Source organism: Grampus griseus (assembly GCF_964374135.1).
Source record: "Grampus griseus genome assembly, chromosome: 10".
Classification (NCBI taxonomy): Eukaryota; Metazoa; Chordata; class Mammalia; order Artiodactyla; family Delphinidae; genus Grampus; species Grampus griseus.
Window position 1 is genome coordinate 96,365,213 of NC_139004.1, and position 18,700 is coordinate 96,383,912.

The 18,700-nt window shown below is 38.2% G+C and overlaps 1 protein-coding gene across 2 annotated transcripts in view; it reads right to left on the minus strand.

Annotated features, from left to right (window-relative positions):
* The window catches only part of RAD18 (RAD18 E3 ubiquitin protein ligase), a 116,682-nt gene that overhangs the window by 72,463 nt on the left and 25,519 nt on the right, over positions 1-18,700 (minus strand). For both annotated transcript variants that reach the window (XM_082664462.1, XM_082664463.1), the window contains 3 exons: positions 12,840-12,901; positions 11,594-11,664; positions 1,167-1,504 (listed from right to left, as the gene is read on the minus strand). In XM_082664462.1, the coding sequence (XP_082520588.1) occupies positions 1,167-1,504; positions 11,594-11,664; positions 12,840-12,901 (471 nt within the window). The remainder of the gene's footprint in view (positions 1-1,166; positions 1,505-11,593; positions 11,665-12,839; positions 12,902-18,700) is intronic.

Genomic DNA, 18,700 nt, shown 5'->3' on the forward strand with positions numbered 1-18,700 from the left:
TTCTGCTACAGGGAAAATGTTATCAACTTAAAAACATATAATAAGAAGTGGCAATTAATAAAAAAAATTGAAAAAGATAAGATATCCTAGGAAATGTAAGTAAAAAATTCACATAGCCATATGAAATTTAAACACTTGAGTACTAATAAACTAATTTCAACCTAAGTTTAGTAACCACTAACAGCCCTGCACTGTGTGTGGTATGGGCGTACCAAAAATATCTAAGACAGAATTTCTACCTAAAAGGTGCTCTGAACTCCACTGGCAAGAAGACATGGAAACAAGAGAATAAACAAGCTGACCTAGTCATCAAAAAGTTAAGCCAACTATACACAAAACAGTCCAGAAAACAAGTGCTGTAGTACTTTAGTAATGTGAGAAATCAATACTATGTAACATAACCAAAGAATGGTTAGACCTGGATAGAGTCTGGAAAGGTGGAACAGGGTTGGCAGACATTTTTAGCAAAGGGGCAGGTAGTAAAGATTTTAGGCTTTGGGGGCCAGATGGTCTCTGTCACAGCCAATGAACCATGGCAGGTAGCATGAAAGCAGCCATAGACAACAGGTAAACAAATGGACGTGGCTGTGTTCCAGTGAAGCCTTGTTTACAAAAACGGGTGACAAGCCAAATCTGGCCTGCACGTTGCACTCTTCTGATGCCCGAGTGTTTTCTAGGAACAGTGGGGAGATCAGCTTGGCTATGGCAGAAGGATTTTGAGAGGGAGAGGTGAGAAATAAGGTCAGACAGCTAAGGGAGTGGTCAAACTGTCTAAGGCTATAAATGCCACTCAGAACAGCTTGGAAGTGTTCAAGTGCTGATATCTTAAGATAAAATGAGCTCTTTAAGGTTAAACTGGAACTGATATAAAGGATGAGGGGGGAATGAAAAGCTGAAAAGCAGAAAGGTATGTCATACGTGAAGTACGAACTAATTAAAACAGCTTCACTTTTCCAGCCATCAGCCTGAATTCCTATTCTATGAGGCAGAAAGAGAACACATCTGGAAGCACTGCCTACATCCATCTCTGAGGCTGTTACAAGATGAAAGTGGGTCTGCCCTTTCCCATTCCTTCCCCCTCAAAAATGCTGCTTATATATTATGTCATGTGGGATGAGAAGATTTCTCTTAAGTAAGAAAACAAACATGTGAAAATAATTTCCTACCTTTAGTAACTTCTTTCAAGGCCGATGTAGAGGGTGTCTCAGGAACACTAGCCTCTGAGAAACCCGGAGCTGACTTTTCTACGGAAGGTGTCCCTCTGGTCTTTGCAGAAGAGCTCAGCTCTTTTTGAGGGCTGAATTTGCTTTCATTCTCTTTTATCAGCAACTCTGACACAGAACCCCCAGCTTCTCTAATCAAGAAGTTCTCCATTAGCCTGCTTTCTTGCTTTAATGAACGTCTGAAGGCTACAGAAGTGTGCACTTTGGCAGCAAGGTTCTTTGAAGAGGAGGAAGCAGAAGAGATGCGTGGTGACTCTAAGGCAAACTGCAACAGATGATTCCTTGAAGCAAAGAAAACATAACAGTTAATTAAGACCTCAACTTCTGTATACATAATAACCTAACTGACATAAGCTGTGCTCTCAACACTTGTTTCTACGAAATACAGAACTTACTCTACAATGACAACAAAACCAGTGTTTCTTCTAGACTAAACTACAAAGCAATAAATCTGATTTTAAAAGCAGTTCATCTGTCTATAAAAGATAATGGGAGGACTTCAGATTCTGGTCACAAAGAATAGCTCATATGAGACTTACTCTCCAGCCATAAATAATTTTAAATCTAAACAGAACATATAAAACTGTCTGTAAGCATGGACTATAGTCAACACGGTGGAAGGAACAGAGATTAGAGCTCTGGGCAAAGATCACTAGGACTGGAGGGACAGGGTGCTGGGCAGGGAGGAGCCACAGAATACCCTAAAAGTCTGCTGAGAAATGCTCATCAATTCCTGATCATCTCCAGGGCTGGAGAAGCATAAGACGAAGCCATAGGAGGCCCAGCAGGAAGCAGATGCCGGGAAGCTGAGATTCTAAAGGCCAATGCTGGAAAGCTGTTAGAGTTTGAGCCCAGCCAAAGCTGAGAGATTTTGGTAAAGACCCTAGACGTTCAGCTGAAACCCTACAAAGGCCAGGGAAGGACCACACTCTAGAAATAGAAACAAAAGTGAAATAGACCAAATCTAACAAAAAACTAATCCAAACCTTGACAGAATGAAAGTGAAGAGCTAGTAATTTAACTGCATGTCAGAACAAAATTCAACATTTTTCAAAGGAAGGTAATTCACAGCCTCTATAACATTACATCCACATTCAACAAACATTTAAAAATTACTAGACATGCAGAGAAATTAGCTACTAAACAAGAGATAAAATAGTCATTAGAAGCAGATCCAGGTGATCCGAGTGGCATTAGAAGAACTTCAAAAGAAATATGATTGAGACATGATGAATAAAGAAAAAAGAAGAAAATAATAGACAAATGAATTTTTAAAATTCTATGCTGTAAGAGGGAATTAAAACCCATCCCAAAAAAGGATAAAACAAAGAAAATGAAACCTAGGCACATGATAATCAAACAGCTGAAAAATGAAAGAATAAAGAGAAAATCTTGTAAACAACCAGAGAAATCTTGTAAACAACCAAACAACCTTGTAAACTACCCCTAAGGCACAGTTCCCCAACCTTGGCACTATTGACACTGTGAGTCAAATAATTTTTTGCTCTAAGAGACTGTTCTGTGCCTTGTAGGAATATCAATAGCATTAACACCCCTGCCCCAGGTTGGGACAACCAAAACATAAACAGATATCACCAAATGTTCCCTGGGGGAAGAGGTAAAGAGAAAGCAAAATCAGTCTCAGTTAAGAACCATGGCTCTAGGGAAATAACAGTAAGAAATATCATTGACTTGTCAACAAAACCTATGGAAGCAAGAAGATAACAGAATGACATCTTAAAAGTACAGGAGGGCTTCCCTGGTAGCACAGTGGTTAAGAATCTGCCTGCCAATGCAGGGGACACGGGTTCGAACTCTGGTCGGGGAAGGTCTTACATGCCGCGGAGCAACTAAGCCCGTGCGCCACAACTACTGAGCCTGCGCTCTAGAGCCCTCAAGCCACAACTACTGACCCCACATGCCACAACTACTGAAGCCTGTGCGCCGAGAGCCTGTGCTCCTCAACAAGAGAAGCCACCGCAATGAGAAGCCCGCGCACCACAACAAAGAGTAGCCCCCACTCGCCATAACTAGAGAAAGCCTGCGTGCAGCAACAAAGACCCAATGCAGCCAAAAATAAATAAATAAATAAATTTATTTTAAAATTTAGTTTTCAAAAAGTACAGGAAAAAAAACACAGATGAATTCTATTCCCATTGAAAATATTCTTCCAAAATGAAAGCAAAATACATTCTTAAGCAAACAAATGCTAAGAGAATTCCTCACCAAGAGACAAGAATTACTACAAGAACTGTTCTTCAGCTTAAGGAAAATAATCGTAGAAGTAAGCACAAAAAAATGTCAACAAGGCTTGAGAAGAGGTAAATATGTGGTTAAATTCAAGAGTATTGACTTTTAAAAAGCACTAGCAATGGCTTGTGGAATTCATAACATACATGGAAGTAAAATAACTCTAACATAGCAAAAAAGAGACATTAAGATAATGTAAAAATATTATAAAATTCTTGCATTGTTCAGGACATGATAAAAGTACTAATTTATGGTTAGTACTATAATACGTTAAGGATGTATTTTGCAATTTGTTCAGTAAAAACTAAAAAGAGCAACACTAAGAAGTATAATGCCAAAACTTGAGATAAAATAGTCAAAAAAAGGACAGGAAAGGAATAATTTTTTTAAAAAGAACAAATGGACAAAGAAGAAACAGAGAGCAAGTAATCGATTAAATGTAATGGATACAGACTCCAGTTAAAACACAAAGCTTATCAGACTGGATTAAAATATAAGATGCAACTATATACTGTTTAAAAGAAAACACTTTAAATATAAAGACCCAGGAAGATTGGGGAAAAAACGGTGGGAAAAGATGTACCATGCAAACACTAACCAAAAGAAAACTGATGTGGTAATACAGTGAGTCTTTTTAATAAATGGGGCTGGAGCAAATGAATATCTGCTGAGAAAAAAATGAATCCTGACGCTTGCCTCCATCATACCTAAAAATTAACTTGAATAGGTTCATAGGCCTACCTATAAAAGCTAAAACCACAATTCTAAGAAAACATATGAAAAAATCTTTATGACCTGAGGTAGGCAAAGATTTCTTAGGCAGGATTAAAAAAAAGTTATAATCATTTTATAAAAAAGAGAAAGAGACACAGAAAGAGACAGAAAGAAAGAAAAAGAGAGAGACAATAGACTGGACTTCAAAATTAAAATGTCTGTTCATCAAACGACACCCTTAGAAAATGAAAAGGCAAGCTACAGACAGGAAGGAAAATATATTTGACCAAAATACATAAAGAACCACTAATCAATAAGAAAAAGACAAACAATGCAATTTTTAAAAATTGGCTAAGAAACCAGGACACTTCACCAAAGATAAAAAGAAGAGTCAATAAGCACATGAAAAGGTACACTAGTCATCAGGAAATGTAAATTAAACCACCATGAGTTACCATTTCACACCCAATAGAATACTTACAAATAAAAGGACTAACAGTACCAAATATTAACCAGGATGTGGAGCAACTGAAATTCACTGTGGTCCAATCCAACTGGAAAACTGTTTGCCAACTCCTTATAAAGTTCAATATACATCTGCCCTATAAGCCTGCAATTCCATTCCTGGATATATACCCAAAGAATGAAAATAGATGCCTACACAAAGACTGCACACAAATGTTCACAGGAGCTTTTACAATACTAGCCATAAACTGGAAACAATTCAAATTCATCAACAGAGGTATAGATAAGCACACTGTGCGTATTCATACAATGGATACTATTCAGCAGTAAAAAAGAAAATACCGACACAAGCAATAACATAGGCAAATAACAGAAATATTATGTGAAGCAAAAGAAAAGAATAAACGTATACTATATGATTCCACTTACATGAACTTTAAGAACAATCTATGATGATAGAAACCCATGGGGGGTTTCTATCTATGGGGGTGGGACTGACTAGAAGCAGAATAAAGAAGTCATGGTATGGAAATGTTCCGTATCTTGACTATGATGGTAATGACACAGATGTATGATTTTCAAAATTCAATGATCAAAATTCAAACTTACTGTATGTATTTCATTATATGTAAATTTTACCACAGTTTTAAAAAATCAAGAAATAGTAAAAATAAAAATAGTAACAATAATTTTTTAAAATCTCACTGATACACTAATGAGAAAGGCTACAACTAGAAAGACCAGGAATAGCAACTGTTGGTGAGGCTATGGAGCAACTGGAACTCTCATACTTCACGGTAGAAATGTAATTGTTTTAACCATTTGGAACTAGCTTTAAAGATACCAGCAAATAAATGAATGCCTAGTCTCTGCCCGAGCAACTACACTTCTAGATATATGCCAGAAGAAATACATGCCAAAAGATATGTACCAGAATGTTCACAGCAGTAGTATTCAAAATAGACAAAAACCAGAAACAGCCCAAGTGTCTATCAATATGGAAACAGGGAAAAAATAATCCATATACTATCACTTGAATTCAAAAGATTCAGAAAAAGACCAAATGCTTACCACAACGACATACTTTTTTACTGAATTTCCCTTTCTCTGTTGGCCTGAAGTCAATAAAACTACTCTATTAACACTCATACCACCTCGGGGTTAGTTACTTCACTGGGCAGGAAATAATACAAAAAGAAAAAAGCAGTAAATATCTTATTCTGCTTTACAGTTTTACAGAAATCCACAAAAACTCTATTTACAACAAGATATCCTGCTTTATATCATATTTAATTGCCAGTCATAATCTGAATGCTTTGATCGTTTTAAATATGTCCTTAGACTAATAGGCATATCTACTATTTTCAACATTACTATTAAATATTTTTAAATGAATAATCAGGGTTGAGAGAGGGTGAGTAGATGTGTAGAAGATCAAGAACGTCCATAAGCTGATAAATGTTTAAGGAAGGTGATGTGTACCTGAGGGTCATTACACCATGTTCTCTATTTTTATATATATTTGAACTTTTCCACAATAAAAAGTTTGAAAGTGAATAAATAAAAGCTACAGTGGGAGAAAGGTTAAAAAAAAATTCAGGATCTTCATCTTTGCGAGGAAAGAGAAATAAAGTAAAAGTAGAGAACCACAATCATTAAGTCTCTTTTTCTTCTAGGATGTGGATTTGGTACAAAGAAGGTTCTGAGAAAAGCTTTCATCTCGTTATGACAAAGTAAAAGACACACTCTCCAACTAATGGATAAAACTATCACTGATAAATCACTTCCATGCTGCTACACAAGTATACCTTTTCAGCTAAGTGTCTACCCTAGAGATAACTCCTTTTTGCTTTTATTCACAATTGAGACAAATTTTAGTCTTCCAATTTGATCTCTTACTTCAACACATGCCAATAAAGAACGTGGCAGACAGTTGCACCACTGCAATAATAAAATTATGCCCCATGCTAAAATTAAAATTCATTAACTTCTTCAGGTGCCTGCTAATCTCAGCAGTGGAAATATAATAGAGAACAAAATAGTTTCTGTCCTCATGAAGTTTACACTATAGTAAGGGAAGAGAGAATAGACACCCACAACATATGTGAAAATTACTATGAAAAAAAGGAAGCCGATGAAGCCATGAATTCGGAGAGGATAAGCTTGGTACTCTTTACAGGATGGTCACAGAAGACTTCACTGAGAAGATGCCTATGAAAAACACAGCCCAAGAAAGTAGAGGATTAAACTGTGTGGACATCTAGGGAAACACTTTCACTTAGAAATAACAGTAAGCAGAGTCTCTAAGGTCAGAGTATGATTAACATGCTTGAGAAACAGGGAGAAGGCCAGTGTGACTGGAGCTAATTGACCTGGGGGAGAGAAGCAGGCAAGGAAGTCAGGGAGCCTACTCTGAAGGGCCCAGAGGACTGCCATTGAGACGACTTGGGGTTCTGCTCCAAATGAGATAGGAAACCACATCTGAGCGACATGCAGTATGACCTACTTTTTATTTTCAAGGATCGGTTTGCTTGCTGCCCTCAGAAGGACTGTAAGGGGACAAAAGCAGAGGTAAGGCCACTAAGAAGTAATCACCGTATCTGGGCTGATGCTGGCTTGAACAGGATTGGCATAGTGAGGGAAAGTTGTCAGATTCTGGAAGGAGAGCAGAGATAGAACCAATGGGACTTACTGATGGAATGACAGACTAAGTGTGAAAGAGTGGGGTCAAGGATGACCCCAAGGTTTTTTGGCCTTGAGGGAGAGTGGCGGGAGCTGCCATTTACTGACACGAGCGAGACTGTGGGAGCAGCAGATTGGGAGTGGGGCCTGGGGAGCAGCAGAGGGAATCAGTTTAGTTCTGGTTTTAAGGGGTCCAAGCAGAGGTGTGAGATAAGCAGTTGGATATGTGACGATGATGTCCTGGAGAGAGATCTAGCTGATATATAAATCTGGAAGCCATGAACGTACAACTGGTATTTAAAACCATGAGACTGTTTATGGCAATTCACATACCTTAAAAATGAGCTGTGTGAAAATATTAATTCCAAAATTGATACTCAGTCTGAATTGCTAATTTTTCCTTCACTTTCCATCACTCCTGTATATTAAAGTGAGCTGGCATTATAACGCCTAACAGCATTCCTCACAGACATTCAAATTGGATGAATTATGGACTTTCAGAATAACTGTGACAATAAAATACAGGAAAATCTTCCCCATTTGTTAACTATACAATAACTTTACCTCTTCAGAATGTGGCTAAGAATCAAAAGAGAAAACAGGCCTCTGGGTAGACATGGGCAGTCATAAAATCCATGCAATCAAGTCCATGGACTTTGGCAACTAGTAAATGTCCCTGAAAGTATCTCTTCTAATCTGGAACATGCAAACGGCAGTCTAGGACCATTTGGTCAAACAGGCAGAGGCCCACCAAAGCACAAGGTCTCATTAGCTCCTTAGGGCACGCACATATGTATAACAGGGCACCACAATATAAATAGATAAAATATATAGATAGTAATGATAGGAATCTTTTCTTAGGTTCCTTTGTTCCAGATACAGTACTATGCTATATATCTTTTAATATATCTCTTCATTTCTAATCCTTACAATTCCTCAAAGTGTCAACAATATTATTCCCATTGTTCAGATGTGGAATAGAAGCCAAAAAGGATTAATATCTTCATCACACTCATATCAAAACTAGTAGGGTCAAGACTGCAACCTAATTCTGCCTGAACCCAAACCCAGTATGCTTTAAACTATACCATAAGGAAAGGTGAAATTATACTCTACATACTCTTGTGAGATGCTAAGGGAATTATCCATTATCATCTGTTTAAATTTATTTATTTATTTATTCATTCATTCATTTATTGGCTGCATTCGGTCTTCATTGCTGCACGCAAGCTTTCTCTAGTTGCGGCGAGAGGGGGCTACTCTTCGTTGTGGTGCACGGGCTTCTCATTTCAGTGGCTCCTCCTGTTGTGGAACACGGACTCCAGGCACACGGGCTTCAGTAGTTGTGGCACGTGGGCTCAGCAGTTGTGGCTCGCGGGCTCTAGAGCACAGGCTCAGTAGTTGTGGCACACAGACTGAGCTGCCTGCGGCATGTGGGATCTTCCTGGACCAGGGCTCGAACCCATGTCCCCTGCACTGGCAGGCGGATTCTTAACCACTGTGCCACCAGGGATGTCCCTGTTTAAATTTTTAAACTTGGAAAAAGTACCTGGAGAAAAATTCATACCTTGATGGTGGATAAACCAAAGCAATAAATAATGCTCTATACTCTCAATTTCTAAAAAAATATAATATACATGCAAAGCAATAAATAACGCTCTGTACTCTCAATTTGTAAAAACATATAATATACATGTAGACTGGCTGCTATGCAAAAATACAGAAACAACATTTTCTTGCTTAGGTCAAGAATGATATTCCAGGGACTTCCTTGGTGGCGCAGTGGTCAAGAATCCGCCTGCCAAAGCAGGGACATGGGTTTGAGCCCTGGTCCGGGAAGATGCCACAGAGCAACTAAGCCCATGCGCCACAACTACCGAGACTGTGCTCTAGAGCCCGCACTGCACGCCTAGAGCCCATGCTCTGCAACAAGAGAAGCCACCATGGTAAGAAGCCCGCGCACCGTACGAAGAGTAGCCCCTGCTCACTGCAAGTAGAGAAAGCCCGCACACAGCAACGAAGACCCAACGCAGCCAAAAATAAATAAATAAATTCATTTAAAATAAAAAAAGAATGATGTTCCACTTGGACAACAATATTCTAAATAAATTTTGTCCAATACAACAGTTTCTTAAGAACATTATTTTAAATAAAAATGAGTCAAGGGGGGCTTCCCTGGTGGCACAGTGGTTGAGAGTCCGCCTGCCGATGCAGGGGACGCGGGTTCGAGCCCCGGTCCGGGAGGATCCCACATGCCGCGGAGCGGCTGCACCTGTGGGCTGTGGCCGCTGGGCCTGCGCGTCCGGAGCCTGTTGCTCTGTGGCGGGAGAGGCCACAGCAGTGAGAGGCCCGCGTACCGCAAAAAAAAAAAAAAAAAAAAGAGTCAAGGGAAAAAAGAAAACAAAACACTTGTTTCCTGAAAATAAAGGGCAAAAGTTAGAAGAAAATGTAAGATCTGCGTGTCAGCCTCGTGCCTGAAGACCTCTGGAATTATTTCCAATACTCTTTTGTTATTCAGTTTAGAATATTAAATTTTTAAAAATCATAATATCATAAAATGGCAATGACAGATGGGAAGCACAGGAAGAAATAAAATCAATAAACAATATAAATGACTTACATTTTACTCATAAAATTAAACTTCCTCCCTCACTGATCTAAACCACATTTCAAACAAGTAATTAAACCGATTACGTTGAATTTCAACCCTACTAATTTTGCAAATGAAGTACCACAGCACTTTAGATATGACAAATGTCCAAGAAATCCCCATAAAGCAATTCCAAGAAGGCAAACAGAGGGAGAAACAAATGATAAAATCTGTCCCAAATCTACAAAGAATGCTTCCTACCCCGCCACACCCACTACAAAGAATATTTAAATAGCCTATTTCTTTGGGGAGGGAGGAGAGAAGGAGAGAGCACAATCATTCCAAGGCCTCCCTTTAAGTTACCAAAGGGTCTATGAACCCAAAGATGCTGACCATTTATCTTCAACAAACAGATGCAGTTCTTCGTAACAGTCCCTTTTTCCTAGCAGGGAGGCTGTTATGCTTTCAATACCAGCTGAGGAAAAAATAAGCCATGAGATACAATTTTGCTGCCTCAGAGAAAAGCAGAGAGCTGATCAATTCCTTTTTAAATACATGTCTCCATCTTTTCTTACCAACTTCAATATCTAACTGGTGAAGGACTTTAAAATAAGAAAAGCAATCACTTTAATTATGAGCACCAGAGAATCTCAGAGTGTCTTAATCTAGGAAAGTATACCACCTTCTTATGACTCTCCCTAGGGAAATAACCAACCAGCTGATTTCTAAAATGCCTTACTAGGCGAGTTCAGAGTACTAAATCTGATCATTTTTAGTATGCAAACCAATGAAAAAATGTGCAATTCTACTGGAAGAAATCTCTTTACATTTTAAAAGTAATGTGATGAACCTCCAAGAACGTCCCAACAAGCTTGGAATTCATGTACTTAAGTATGTGGCCACCTAACCATTAACTAAACACAGTATGTTCCTAATAAAAACTCCAAAAATTCCTGCTTGGCTTGCATGATTAAAACTAAAAATAATTCAAGATATTGTCTGATAAAACATGCCTTTTTAAATCCCTCTGGGTGAGCACTGACTATCACCATCATACATTTGACAGTTAAGAAGTAAAGCTACACTTTATAAAGCACCAGCAATTACACACTTCATGTTACACATCATTTTATACATGCTGAGCAAATCGGATTAAGAATTAATGGATTAATATATGACACAGAAACTATTATACATATATGTGTGTACACATACACATGCATATGCTACCCAGCTCTGTCCACTGAGAGGGTTTAGAAGCAATGACACCCCAGTAACAATGAGCATACCCAGCTCCAGATCCTGATTTCTAAATGTCATTCTCCAATAAAAGGACCCAGGGCTCCTTGGGAAAATGGTTGATTCTAATGCTGGGGCAGGGAAAATAAAAGATAAAGCTGAAGTATTTCTGAAATACTCGAAAGTAAGTGCCCAAATCTACATTTTAACTCTTGTTTTTCATAACAGGAGACTTTCTGTTAGGTAAAGGAAGAAAATCCTATTATGATTAGATTGTCCATATGTGATTAATGACTGTTGTTGCATCCCTTCTTTTACCCCCCAATATGCAGCCCTGCATTCCCTAATCCCGAAAAGTGCACAGAGTAAAGGGATGGACACATATAAAAGGCAAAAGCAGTTAGGGATTAGTCACAAAAGAAAATCATACCGTGCAAAATTCAAGCTTTTTACCAGTTCATCTAATACGCGGTTATTTTTCAGGTCCGGCTCTGTGACTGTCTGGAAAAGAAAAACAACAGATAGAAAAAGGTCAGAAACAATAATTAACTTGTCATAATCTTGTTTTTGAAAACGTATGTCTCATCCTCCTGAGATTCCCCATCCCACTAAGTCTTCCAGGAAAACCTCAAAATAAAGTTCATTCATCTCATACTAATACGGAATTTTAAAACAGTGAATCACTATCTGCTGACTGGAAGTCTGTTTAAAAGCTCTCCAAAGCATCTGGTAAAAACATATGTACTCTGTACTAAGATAAAACCTAACATGAGCAAGAATCCTTCTTCAAAATGCCAGCACTCAGCTCTCCCAAAAATGTCTCCTGAAAAGCAGAACAGAGATGCTCTTTTAAAGTAATAACACGAGAGCCTTAGGTGCTCAAAGAGACTTTTAAAACAAGATTGGTGTTCAAGACTGCAAGAGGAAAACGATAAACCCAGTAGCTATCTAGCGTAAATGGCATACACTTTATCTCTGTGATGATACCATCTTGATGACAGCAGCATCCCTAGTTGGAAAGAGCTTAGACTTGGGAGCCAAACAAGTTCAGTGACATCCTGACACGATGCACCTACCAGAGGCACCAAACTAGAACCCAAACCCTTTAATTAGCCCCAGTGTCCTTTCTATCAGACCTTACTATCTCTTTTTCTTCTTTCTTTATTCCTACTTATGTTTACCTTCCCTTTTTACATACCTTTTCACCTATTTCCACTACATAAAATGCTTCAGAAACTTTAACAAGTTTCTTGGTGTTTTCCCTGAAGGTCTGGTTTGGGAAAGAGGTAAGGGGCCAGTTAAGCTGAATCTGCCTTCTGCACAAATACTTAAACATCAATCTTTTGCAGATAAATGATCCTACCATCAGATTTTCTACCCAAGTTGAGAAATTATAAAAAGTGAGGAGCCATAAAAACACAGTTCATAAGATTTAAAGTGTCCTGATCTTAAAATTAGTTTTTTCTTCCTAAAATACATTTAGGTTATCAGAAATCTTTATGAAAAGTGGAACAAAGCCCAGTTCTCCATATATGTATTTTATCAGTCCTTTCTGAAACTGTCTTTGATATAGCTTAATTCAATAATTATACATCTTCCCTGGGCTTTTGTGTATACATGAAGCAGAAATATCTGCACCACTTAGTTTAAAGAAAAAAAAGAAAAGAAAAACTCACCACACAGCAAGTTGGACATTGTGTTTTATAGGACAGAAATTTTCTTATACAAAGAGAACAGTCTGCAAAAACACAAATGCAACATAATAAATTACTTAAGCTGTATAAGACTATTGGATTCTGACTTCTAACAAAACCTGACTTAAACCCTAGAATATTTCCATCATCTAAGGTATATCATTATAATCTCAAAATTCTAGTACCTCTACTCTATCTCTACACATTTGCAAATATGATTAAATAGCATTTTTAGAAAAGGGAAACATATCAAATGATAATAATTATGAGTCCCTAGCATATCACAACTCTATAAGCAACGTGTATCACTCTCTGTATCTTCCATCTGTAAAATGAAGGAAACATATACGTAAGACCTAGGATGAATTTGTATAAACATGTCAGATATCTCCACTGCCTAACATTCTAAAATATAAATTTTGAAATAAGATCTATACATGTGTTAAGAAATAATATATACCTGGATGATCAAATTAGGGATTTCTACATCCTAACTCTGTAAATGATACCCTTCATCCCACACTTTACAAATACTTTTGTGGCAGACACTAAGGAAAGAGGGAAGATTCTTGACCTCAAGGAATTAAAAAAGCGTGAGGCAATTACAGTACAATTCAGTGTATTAAGGACAATGTATTAAGTCTTAACAATTTAAGTGGAAATTGGCATGAACTAATTCTTCACACCCAAAGCAGCATAAAATCATCTCCCCAAATGTGACTAATACAATGGTACCTTACTGGTACCATTTGCTATTGGCACAAATTCACCTTAGTGAGGGGGCCTCATTAAAGGATTCAGTTTAGTTAAGGAGAAGGAGGCAGTAGGATTTCCGGTACAGACAACCTGGAAGTGAACAAGTCATGCCAGCCTCAGTAAGAGCACCCAGGAACAATGAAACACATTATGAAAAAGAAAGATCAGGCAACAAGTGAAGTTCTTTGGGGAAGCAAAGCAAAATGAACTTCCAGTTTGGCACGTAAGGAGCGTGGAAGTCATCACTCCATCTAATAACCCGTAAAAAGCTGAACAAACTAAAAAATCAATAATCCTTCCTAGATCCATCAGAGAAGTGACCTTATGAGGTAAACTGCTGCCTCCAAAACTGAAGAGACAGACAGGATGGATACAAAGAAATACAACGTACCAGAGCAGAAACTTGCATGGGAACCAGAGAAAGAGGTTCTGCTGGAACCACTGTTGGCGTAGGAAAATCTGAACTGTAATTGACCAATTGCCGGAGGCTCAGTGTGGACAAGTCTGAGAGTTAAAAACTCAATGGGGACCCAGACACTGGGGAGGGGAGGCCTGACAGTTATGTGAGTTTTTGCTCCAAGGGTTCTACCAGGTTCTCACAGTGACTATAAGAGAAAAATTCCCGAGTTCTTCTGCAGGAAGAGGAGGAAAAGTAAATCATTTTGAAATACACAAGAGCACTCTGTTCTTCTTAACAAGGCCTAACTTCAAGAGAAACAGTTTTACTGGAGCCTATTCTATTGGGCTATTACCAGAGCCCAGCTAACCTGGGGGATGGGAAATAACCAACTTCAGCTACCTCTAGCCATCCTGTCCCACCTAAGGGGGTAAAAAATTGAGAACCACTTGTGAAGTTCACAGTCCAGGGCACAGGCTCACTAAGAGACAGACCTAATTGTAGGAATATAGAACACTACCCAGCCCCCACCAATCTCATGACGCATTACTACAGGCCTATTTACTACACTTGCTTTTACCCAGTACATCATATCCCACTATGAGGAAAAAATTATAAGGCATACTAAAAGGCAAAAAACACAGTTTGAAGAAACCGCAGGCATCATTAGCATAGTTAGATATGGCAGGAATGTTGGAATTATCAGACCAGAAACTTAAAACAACTATGATTAAGATGCTAAGGGCTCTACTGGACAAAGTAGACAACATGCAAGAAGAAATGGGTAATGTATACAGAGAGGTGAAAATTCTAAGGAAGAATCAAAAAAAAATGCTAGAGATGAGAAACTGTAGAAGAAATGAAAAATGTCTTTCATGTGCTCATTACTAGACAGGACACAGCTCAGGGAAAAAAAAATCACTGCACTTGAGGATATCTCAATAAAATCTTCCAAAGGTATAAAGCAAAAAGCAAAAAGAAAAAAGATTGGAAAAAAAAATCCACAGAACAATATTCAAGAACATTTTTTAGCAGGACAACTATAAAAGGTGTAACATACACGTAATAACAATACCAGAAACAGAAGAAAAAGAGAAAGAAAGCAAGAAATATTTGAAGCATTAATGACTGAGAATTTCCCTCAGATTGTCAGACACCAAACCACAGATCCAAGCAGCTAAAAGAACACCAAGCAGGAAACATGCCAAAAACCCCACAACTTGGTATATCACATTCAAACTGTGGAAAATCAAAAATAAAGAAAAAATCTTGGAAAAAGCCAGAGGGGAAACAACACCTTACTTACAGATGAGCAAAGGTTAAGAATTAAATCTGATTTCTCAGAAACCATGCAAGCAAGAGAGAAAAAACCCACCAACCTAGAATTTTATATTCTGCAAAATGATCCCTCAAAAGTGAAAGAGAAATAAAAGACTTTCTCAGACAAACAATAATTAAGGAAATGTGCTCCCAGTAGACTGACATCGCCAGAAACGTTAAAAAAAGAAGTTCTTCAGAGAAAAGAAAAATAATATAAGCCAGACACTTGGATCCACATACAGAAAAGAAGAGCAATTCCAGAAGGAGTAAGTACAGGTAAAATTAAAACCTTTTTTTCTTATTCTTAATTGATGTAACAGACAATAGTTTGTTCAAAATAATAATAGCAGCAAATTAGATTATTTATGCTTATGTAAATATACATATGCTTATGTGTAAGTAAAATGAATGACAGCAGTGATACAAAGGACTGGAGGGAGGAATTAGGTGTCTTAGCTCTGTCTGCCATAAAAAATACCACAGACTGGTTGCTTAAACAACAGGAATTTCTTTTCTCACAGTTCTGGAAGCTAGAAGTTCAAGATCAAGGTGCCAGTATCATAGGTTTGTGGTGAGGACTCTCTTCCTGGCCTATAAACAGCTGCCTACTCACTGTGTCCTGTTATGGCCAGAGAAGAAAGAACAAGCTTTCTACAGCTCTTCTTTTTTTTTTAATTTTTCTACATCTCTTCTTATAAGGGCACTAATCCCACTATCAGGGGCATCTCCCAAAGGCACCACCTCCAAATACCATCAAACTGGGGCTGAGGGCTTATGAATTCTGGGGTGGGGGGGAACACACTTCAGTCCATAGCATTTCACCCCTTACCCCCAAAATCCATGTCCTTCTCACATGCAAAACACATTCTCCCCATCCCACCAATCCCAAAAGTCGTAATTCATCCCAACATCAACTCTAAAGTCTGAAGGCCAAACTCTCATCTAAATATCACCTAAATCAGATGCAGATGAGACCTGAAATATGATTCATCCTGAGGCAAAATTCCTCTCTATACTCATTCTCTTGACTATCAATGTTACTCTCTCCACAGTATATAAAGTCTCCTGAGTGATACTGTAAGTCAAGAATTCCCAAACCTGGCTGCTCATCTGAGTCACCTGCAGAGATTATTGTTGGCTTTAGTTTAGTTGCCAGGCTCTATCCCCAGTCATACCGATCCAATGGATTTTGATCAGTAAATCACGTCCATAATATGTGATTCTGATTGAACAACAATTATTTTTTTTAATTAATATGTTTTTGTACTAGATTGAACCATATGAAACTTTTGGTAAGTCAAAAAAGGACAAATATTGGCAATTTCATTCGATTTAACAAAACATTGTGTACTTAACTGTGCACTGTTTTAAGCATGGTAGCTGTATTAACACTTTCAATCCGTACAGCAACCCTGAGGTCGGTACTACTAGTCCCATTTTACAAGAAGGAAAATGCAGTATACAGCTTAACCAACTTGCCCAAGATTATGGAATTAATAGGTGGCAAAGGCACGTACCAGAGTCCGAGCTTTTAACATATTTCTAATTAATTATTTAAAATATTTATAATTTGCTTATAAGAAGCACTTATTATATATACCTATGTAATACCAATATGTACTTAATTAATAGGATCACTTGTATCAGAGTATGTAAAATGAGGCTACTGCTTTCTCTTCTGCATAATCTTATACGTGTTTTCTTTCCAAACATGGAGAACCAGACACTAGTCCAAAGTGGATCAAGCCCTTGGCTTAATTTCAACCTACCAGTCTACTACTAAATATGTACTGGTGAACTGCAGACCAGCATAATTTATTCTCTAGTGAGCAACCATGATATTTCAATCAAAGTAGAGCAGTTGAACAACTTTGAACCGTGTATTTCTAGCTGGCTTTATTTAAATCACCTGTGAAGTTTGTTTTTCCACCCAAAAGCCCAACTATGAGCCATGTGTATAGGGTCGGGGAGGGAAGAATAAAACAGTGAAATAAAGGGTAGTTTCAAAGAGGCAAGCAAGCCTGGGGAAGGAGGTATTTCTAATCTCAAACAGGATGCAGCCATCTGCTGGCTTTCATATATCAGAAGAGCATAGCATCCTGACAGTAAAAAGCAAGTTTCTAAAACTTAAGCCAATCCATTTTGCATGTGATCTTAAGGATTTTATGAGAAAATGAACCATGTCAAAAATAATTCTAAAGTGTCCAATTAAAAAAAGAAAATCCAGTTCCATCCACAGAAAAGGTTTAAGAGGTCCCCAGAATCTCTAGCTGGGCTGGCTGGTGAGTTAGTGCAGGAACATCTGGTATAGGAGATGCTTTCGAAGGATCCTTTCAAAGCTGAGAAAGCTGGCCTCTGCCTCCAAGTCCAGTGTTAAGTGACCAGTTAGCTGATAAGAGAATAACATCCCTCCAACTAACAACCAGCACTCCACCATCTCCATAAGGGCAGTTCTGCATAACTATATGTCCCTTCTGTATGTGTAACTATCTCTTTTCTCCCGTCTTGCTTCACAGTGCTGCCTCATAAGAATGATAAAGAAGAATAACACTGACTATTTGCCTAAAAGAATCTTACATTGCCTCTTAATTTAGAAAAAGTCAGTAAACGGAACATTTCACATTTCACTTTTTTTTTTTAGTAAAATTAAATTGCTTTTTTTTGGCTGTGTTGGGTCTTTGCTGCCGTGCATGGACTTTCTCTAGTTGCGGGGAGCAGGGGCTACTCTTCATTGCGGTGCAGGGCTTCTCATTGAGGTGGCTTCTCTAGTTGTGGAGCACGGGCTCTAGGCACGCAGGCTCAGTAGTTGTGGCACATGGGCTTAGCTGCTCCACAGCATGTGGGATCTTCCCGGACCAGGGCTCGAACCCATGTCCCCTGCATTGGCAGGTGGATTCTTAACCACTGTGCTACCAGCGAAGCCCTAAATTGCTTTTTATTACAACACAAGCCTCAATTAATTTTGTGAGTCAAAAATCCACAAAAGAAAAAGAAAAATGACTGCTGGTCCATCTTTAAAATAGTAGTAATTTAACAGTGCCTAAAAGCCAATGATTTCACCTAGCAGTAAATATTTTGAGCATCTTCCATTTTCAAGTCAGAAAAAGTGCAAAGTAAATTGGCACTTAAGCAGATGAATCTATTAGTGAGAACATTCTCACTTAATGGTGTTTTATGGATTGGAGTTAAGTCCAGGCCCTCTCCCTCTTTAATAGCATGAATTTCGATCAATTTAACTGTCCTGCATTCTGCCACTGCACCCCACTCAAACCTTAATAGCAGCAGATATGCAAATGCAGTATTCACTACCTACACCCAAAAAGCTAACATAGGAAAACCGAATAAATTTAAATTTAAAATGACAAATCCT